Source organism: Salvelinus sp. IW2-2015, unplaced genomic scaffold, assembly GCF_002910315.2.
Source record: "Salvelinus sp. IW2-2015 unplaced genomic scaffold, ASM291031v2 Un_scaffold1523, whole genome shotgun sequence".
NCBI lineage: Eukaryota > Metazoa > Chordata > Actinopteri > Salmoniformes > Salmonidae > Salvelinus > Salvelinus sp. IW2-2015.
In genome coordinates, this window is record NW_019942962.1 from 62,642 (window position 1) to 70,672 (window position 8,031).

Consider the following 8,031-nt stretch of genomic DNA (forward strand, 5'->3'; position numbering starts at 1 on the left):
GAGGAGACATATAGTTTACTATGCCTGGAAAAGAGGGGACGTTGTATCTATCACAAAAAACCAGAGAAGGCCCTGCACATTGGTTTACAGAGTTGAATTGTAACGTGTTGAAATAGGATCTATCTCTACTATGATGCAATATCTCCACACGTAGCAACACATTTCACCAACAATGTGGAGCTATTGGCTAATATTTCTACTAAAGGCTTTACAGTGGGTGATTGTAAAGAATGAAACTATAGTTGACTGGGCCAATGAAAATCGGGACGTTACATGTTACCACATTCAAATAAACAAATCACGTGACAATGGTCAATGTGGTTTAAATTAATTATTATACTGATTTGCAGCTTTGTGGTTCGTGTTGGTGCTGAGGTAACTAAGGTACTACTGATTAAGCAATGCAACTTGGAGGAGGAATTTTGGAATTTGTCAGAACGATAAGTTTCCGTTCACATATGGCGACTTGACTCTTCTCCGAACGGGAGCGAGAAGAAACACAGCTTGTTACAACAAGCAACCAAGAGCCTGAAACACAGAACACAGCTGTACACAAGCAACCAAGAGCCTGAAACACAGAAACACAGGCTTGTACAACAACAACCCAAGAGCCTGAAACACAGAAACAGAGAAACACAGTGGTACACAACCAACCCAAGAGCCTGAAACACAGAAAAAACAGAGGAACACAGCTGGTACAACAAACAACCAAGAGCCTGAAACACGAAACAAGAAGACACAGCTGGTACAACAAACCAACCAAGAGGCCTGAAACACAGAAAACACAGCTTGCTACAACAACCAACCAAGAGCCTGAAACACAGAAACACAGCTGGTTACAAACAACCAACCAAGAGCCTGAAAAACACAGAAAGACACAGCTTAGTTACAAACAACCCAACCAAGGAGCCTGAAAACACTGAAACCACAGCGCTTGTACAACAAGTAACCAAGAGTTAAGGTGACCATTTTTTGACAAACTAAGACATCTTAAAAAACAGTATTAATTTCTTAATCTTCTCCTTGTCGCTTGAAGTTGCTAACATGGAATAGGAGTGATATACGGTGAAGTCAAAATGCTCTAAAGGCAGAGCTAAGCAAAGGCAGGAGGCATAACGGCCTGGACCAAAACACAACACACTAAGTTCTTCTGTGCCGACTGGCTAGTCCACACCACAAAATCTACGAGTACGTACTCCCACCCCGAGGTTTCCGTAGGACACACCCCACCCCCAGGTTTCCGTACACACACCCACCCCGAGGTTTCCGTAGACACACCCACCCCCAGGTTTCCGTAGACAAACACCCACCCCAGGTTTCCGTAGACACACCCACCCCCGGTTTCCGTAGAACACACCCACCCAGGTTTCCGTTAGACACACCACCCCCGGTTTCCGTTAGGACACACCCACCCCCAGGTTTTCCGTAGAACACCCCACCCCAGGTTCCTAAGACACACCCACCCCCAGGTTCCGTACACACACCCACCCCAGGGTTCCGTAGACACCCCACCCCAGTTTCCGTAGACACACCACCCCAAGGTTTCCGTTAGACACCCCCCCCAGGTTTCCGGAGGACACCCCCAGGTTCCGTACACACCCCCACAGCTCTAAACTCACCCAGTATATCAGCCTTGGGGTAATGGCTTTCCCTGCGTTACACGTTTGACCACTTCTGGAGCTCGATATGGACAGGTCGTGTACCTACACACAGGAAGTAGGTCAGGGTAAAAAGGTTATTATGCAGTTTATGGTATGTTAGAGTGGTAAAACCTCTACTGCCTGAGAGCATGGCCCCTACGTAGTGCACTACTGCTGAGAGCATGCACCTCTACGTAGTGCACTACTGCTGAGAAGGAGTGGCACCCTACGTTAGTGCACTAACTGCTAGAAGGATTGGCACCCTACGTAGTGCACTACTGCTGAGAAGGATGGCACCCTACGTAGTGCACTACTTGCTGATGAAAGGATGGCACCCTACGTAGTGCACTACTGCTGAGAAGGATGGCACCCTAGTAGTGCTACTACTGCCTGAAAGGATGGCACCCACGTTAGTGCACTACTGCTTGAGAGGATGGCACCTACGTAGTGCACTACTTGCTGAGAAGGATGGCACCCACGTAGTGCACTACTTGCGGAGAAGGATGGCACCCTTACGTAGTGCACTACTGCTGAGAAAGGATGGCACCCTACGTAGTACTACTCCTGAGAAGGATGCACCCTCGAGTGCATACTGCTGAGAAGGATGGCACCCTACGTAGTTGCATACTGCTGAGAAGCATGGCACCCTACGAGGTGCACTACTGCTAGTACAACTGAAGCAATAAGCACGAGGGGGTGTGGTTATATGGCCAATATTTACACGGCTAAGGGCTGTTCTTAGACACGACGCAACGCAGAGTGCCTGGATACAGCCCTTAGCAGTGGTATATTGTTCAACAATCACAAACCGAGGTGCCTTATGCTTTATAAACGCGTACCAATGTTATTAAGCAGTAAAAATACATGTTTTGTCATACCCGTGGGACACGGTCTGATATACCACGGTGTTCAGCAATCAGCATTCGGCGCTCGACCCACCAAGTTTATAAAAAGCCAAAAGATTAACTTGTTGGTCCACCAGTTCACTGTGCAGAAGTTATGATAAAATCTACCAAAGCCACTCAGGATTTCTTATACCAACAAAAATATCTTGTTGCCACTAAAAATTACACAACAAAATGAATGAGCATGTTTTGTAATGTTTTTCTAAACAAAATGTATTACTAGGCAGAAGTAAATGTGGTATATTGTTTTAATTACATTTTTCAGACTGAATATATAAATTTTTTTAATTAATTTTTAAGAAATCACACATTGTCACCTGCCCCCTTTAAGGGCGGAGGTTACCGTGTAACATGTGCCTGTGAGAGTCTGACACAGCAGCAGTGTCCTCGTTCTCTTCACTAGCGGTTTGGAAAGCTCAAAACATTGACAAAATCACCTGGCTTGTGAACAAAACAACGTAAATAGACCAAGAACACGGGACAAAGCCTCACTTCAGTCCACTTCTTTTCCAGTAACCTAGACGACGTGTACGCCTGTGCCACAGCGCTGCTAAAAACTCAGCCCTTCACTCCAGCCCTGCACTCCAGCCCTGCACTCCCAAGCCCTGCACTCCCGCCCTGCCACTCCCAGCCCCTGCACTCCCAGCCCTGCACTCTCCAGCCCTGCACTCCCAGCCCCCCCAACCAGGGCAGGAAGTGTTCTTAATGTTTTGTACACTTCCTAACTGGAAACTAAAGCAAATGAGGGCGATCCGTGGGACACGTTCACATGAACGTGAAATGGGGTGCGTTCTAAGCTACGCAGGCACATGTAAGACAATCACCTGGGTTCACTCACCCTCCCCCCCCCCCCCGCACCACTCACGTCACCTCACTCCCCCCCCCCCGCACACTCACGTCCCCTCACCCCCCCCACACTCACGTCACACCCCCCCCTACTCCAGGCTGAGCACTTGCCTATGAATTTCGTCCAATGCGCACAGCGGTCATCTCCGTCTTTAAATGTGAAGGCAGCACTTTGAGAGAAAGACAGCAGGCTCCAAAATCCACGAGCAGAACATAACTCACCATATCACTTATGAGGATTTCTCATACCTGGAAGGAGCAGAGATAAGACAGTGGAGACAGGGCGGCGCGACGAGGTCAGTGAGAGAGTGAGTACAGAGAGGAAGAGGAGACGAGAGGAAGTGGAGAGGGGAGTAAGATGAGAAGCGAGGAGGGAGAGCAAGAGAGAATAAAAGAGTGAGTTTGTCAGCAGACACTGAAGTGTGGCTAGTTAGACCCTGCATCATGAAGAATAAGTAGAACATATGGTCTCGTGGTAAAGTTAGCTGCATGGATTCCCCAAAGAGGCTGCCAGTGTAAGAAGTGCGCGGTGTCTCAATCCCATGCTCGTAGTCTGCGGCAGTTCCAGTTGTGTGCCTTCTTCCATATCATACGGGGCGTGTAACCACGTCAATAAGAGAGAGAGAAGCGTTTAAGTGAGCTCTGTCCATGATTATCCATTACATGAGGGGTTAGGCGGGGCAAACAGAAAAGGGGTTAGGCTAGGCCATAGGCATATAGGGTAGAGCCAAGGGAACCCAGAAGTGGTCTAGGCCTAGGCCTAGGGCCATATGAGGGGTGAGCCAAGGGGAAACCCAGAAAGGGTTAGGCTAGGGCCTTAGGGCCGATTTATGAGGGGTATTGCTCGTTGGCAAACAGAATGTGTAGGCCTTGTCGTACGAGAGTTGTCTCGATCCACCTAGTGCTCAGCGGATCGGGCTAGCCGCTTAAGAAGGCGAACAAGGAAAGGTTGTGAACCGGTCGAGGTAAGATGAAATCAGGAGCATTAAGATGGCTAAGCTAGGATGGGATAATGCGAGGGTGTTCCTCTATTGTGGCCAGTCTGTCACACAGGCCGAGTGAATAAAGCTCGTTCTCTTATTGCGCTCAGCTTCTGCCTGCCGCCACGGTGGACAGAGATCTGGCTCAATAGAGAAGAGCATTATTCCACCGCCGTGACATTGGAACACCAGACCTTGCTGGCCAATAGAGAACGAACTTATTCACCAGCCGGTGGACAGATGCCAATAGAGAAACGAGCTTATATCACCGGCCTGTGGACAGTATATTGGCAGTAGAGGAACGGCGTATTCAGATCCGCCGTGGACAGGGCCTTTTGATGTTGACACTTTATTTTCTCTCACAGCAGAGATAGCCCAAGACTGAAGGAGCGTCTGAAATGGTCTGGGGTACCGCTCACCAACAAGAGTATTCACAAAATGGACAAACACCAAAATGAGACTCTGCAGTAAATCATGGCAAAATCATCCTCAAGGTACAATTTACACACCCAAATGACATGCAGAGCAGATATTTAGGCGGATACCGCTAAATTATCAAAATCCAGGTAAAGAGACATAATTCTACAACACCAAAGAAGTGATCCATAACCGTTCCGCATAAAAAAGCGTTATCACCACAGAGAGATGACCTGGACGGAAGAGTCCTCCTTAAGAAGCTGTTCTAGGGCTCTGTTCACAAAACACAAACCAACCCCACAGAGCCCCAGAGACACACACACAATTAACCCAACCAAATTCATGAGCAAACAAAAGAAATTACCGTGACACATTGAAAGAATTTACAATAAACAGCAAACTAGATGCTACTTTGGGCCCTAGAACAGAGAGTACCAGCAGTGGCAGAATACCCTTGACCACTGTGACTACCCAAACTCAAGGAAGTCGTAACTATGACAGATTCAAGTGAGCATTAAGGCCCTTGCATATGAGAAGGCAGACGGGCCAGACCTGCTTCAAGAGAGACAGGGGCTTTTATTTTTTTGGTGGCTGCCCCCCCCACCACTGCCCACAAAATTGAGGTGATAAACTGAGTCCTACCTCGCTGCACAATGTATACAATTGTACACATATTTCCATCAGATTACACAGATCCACGAAAGATTATTATTATTTATTTTTGTGTGATAAACTCAGCATATACACAGTGAAGCAGAGAGCTCGAAAAAGTGACGCACGAGTCTAGGCTTGAGGGCTCCATCAAGTCAGTGCGAGGTAGTGTTGAACCAGTAATTAATGCCAACAGAAGAGAAGAGGAGTAGAGGCTATTAGTGGAAAGGAGCACGTAAAATGAACGTCCCGAGTATCAAAGAGGATGAAAAACACCAAAGGGTTACTATTTAAGTGTCTTATTAGTTTTGCCTAGCTGGGCTTGATAGAGTAGTGTTGTGGTTGTCGTCAGTGACTCTAATACGGCGTGCTGTTATAGAATGGGAGAGGTGACAGGACGACGTAGGACGACGAACTAGAGAGGGAGACGGATAACCAGACAAGAGACAGACACGAGAAGACGAGAGGAACGGATCACTATGAGGACAGATCAGAGAGAAGTGACGAGAGTAATAGAGGACGAGAGTAGAACCAGAGAGAGACAGCGGAGAAGAAGAAAGGAGATCAAGATAAGGAATTGTGAGAGGTAGAAGAGAGAAGAACAAGAGTGTAGAGGTAGAGATGAGGAAGAAAGAAAGGGACATAAGAGACCATGAGAGAGACAGACAGAGAGACAGAGAGAAAGAGACAGAGAGAGATACAGCTCAGAGTAGATGACAGGACAAGGCATTTTGCAGTGTCCCTCTGGGATTCCATAACCCAACAGTCTGGTGTCAGTCCACAGTGCAGCCGAGAATAGCAAGACGGAGGAGGAGGAGATTAGGAGGAGGAAATCACAGACTCCAGGGTGACAACAGGACAGTAGGAAAGGGGAGGAGGAAGGACAGGAGGAAAGGGGTGTAGAAGGACAGGAGGAAGAGGGATGACAGTAGGAAAGGGGTGACGGATGAGGGGAGGAGGAAGAGGGAAGACAGTAGGAAAGGGGTGAAGGAGGAAGGACAGTAGGAAAGAGGTGACGGATGAGGACAGGAGGAAGAGATGGGTAATTCCCTTACCTTCAGGTCCCTGTGTATGACAGGGGTTCTACACTGATGTAGCCTGGCCACAGCCTCACAGGTATCAGTGAAGATGGTCAACACCTCCGGCTCTGTAAACCCAATATGGAGACGCTGATTCATCTGCTTCACTACCTGACCAGCTGGGGAGGGGGGAGGGAGAGAGGAGGGCGAGCGAATGGGAGAGAGGAGCGTGAGGGAGGAAATGAGGAGAGAGGGAATGAGGAGGGAGAGAGGAGCGGGAGGAAGGGAGGAGGGAGAGAGGAAGGGAGAGCAAGCGAATGGGAGAGAGGAGTGAGAGGGAGGAGGGCCAGCGAATGGGAGAGAGGGTGAGGGACAGAGAGYGATTGTGTTTAAGTTKATTCTACTTTATTGGGTCAATATAAAAATCACAGGTCTGTTTGTTCAAATCTGCACAGCCTATTATGCACAATAAAACAATAATGACCGGTCCATTGTATTAAAATCACAGGGGGAACCTATAACACCTACCTTTACAGTACTCCATGAGAATGAGCACCTCCCAGACACTGTCCCCTACTGAGTTGATGGTAGAGTCCAGGTAGTTCACTATGTTCCTGTGACCAGACAGCTCCTTCTGCAGAGAGGAAGAACACAGACAGGATGGACATTCATGAGAGGTCTATGGTCCTTCTAGGAGCCAAGAGCTTAAGTTAATTACCATAAAACATCAATTAAAAAACGTATCAAAATAGTCAACGGTCCCTTTTAATAGACGGGCAACGGCACACATTTCAGTAAATAAACGCCTGTTTAAAATAAACACCGGGTCTAAAAGGAATTGTTTATGAGGTTATCATGAATTTGACATTATTTACAAGAGTTAATGTTTGATTTGTTTACAGTAAATAATTAGTAATGACTTGAAAAAAATGAATGTCAATCTGTTAATCGCCAGTAAGAAACTGCGAGCTAACTGGCAGCTAGGCAGCCGAGAACCGCTAGCTAAACTGGCAGCTAGACAGCCGAGCACCGGCTAGCTAACTGGCAGCTAGACAGTCCGAAGCACCGCTAGCTAACTGGCAGCTAGACAGCCGAGCACCGCTAGCTAACTGCAGCTCAGACAAGCCGTAAGGCCGATCTGACTAGCTTAGAGCAGGCTTATGCAGCTAGACAGCACGAGACCGCCCTGTAGCTGAACTGGCAGCTTAGACACCGAGCAACCGCGCTAGCATAAGCAGCTGGACCGACCGCTAGCTAATGGCTACAGCGAAGCACCGCTCGCTAACTTGGCAGCTAGAACAGCCGAGCACCGCTAGCTAGACTGGCGAGCTAGACAGCGAGCACCGCTAGCTAATGGCACTAGACAGCCGAGCACGCTAAGCTAATGGCAGCTAGACAGCGAGCCCTCTAGCTACTGGCAGCCTAGACAGCCGAGGCACGCTAGCTAACTGGCAGTAGAAGCGAAGCAACCGCTAGCTACTGGCAGTAGGACAGCCGAGCACCGCTAGGCTAACTGGCAGCTAGACAGCCGGACGCTAGCTAACTGGCAGCTAAAAAGCGAGAACCGCTAGCA

At 48.3% G+C, this 8,031-nt stretch overlaps 1 protein-coding gene across 1 annotated transcript in view; it reads right to left on the bottom strand.

Moving 5' to 3' along the window:
* Positions 1–8,031, bottom strand: part of LOC112071099 (BMP-2-inducible protein kinase-like) — a 59,660-nt gene that overhangs the window by 20,090 nt on the left and 31,539 nt on the right. Inside the window, 6 exon segments of the mRNA XM_070439252.1 lie at positions 392–416; positions 419–472; positions 474–716; positions 1,620–1,703; positions 6,495–6,637; positions 6,987–7,137. Of these exon segments, the coding sequence (XP_070295353.1) occupies positions 392–416; positions 419–472; positions 474–716; positions 1,620–1,703; positions 6,495–6,637; positions 6,987–7,137 (700 nt within the window).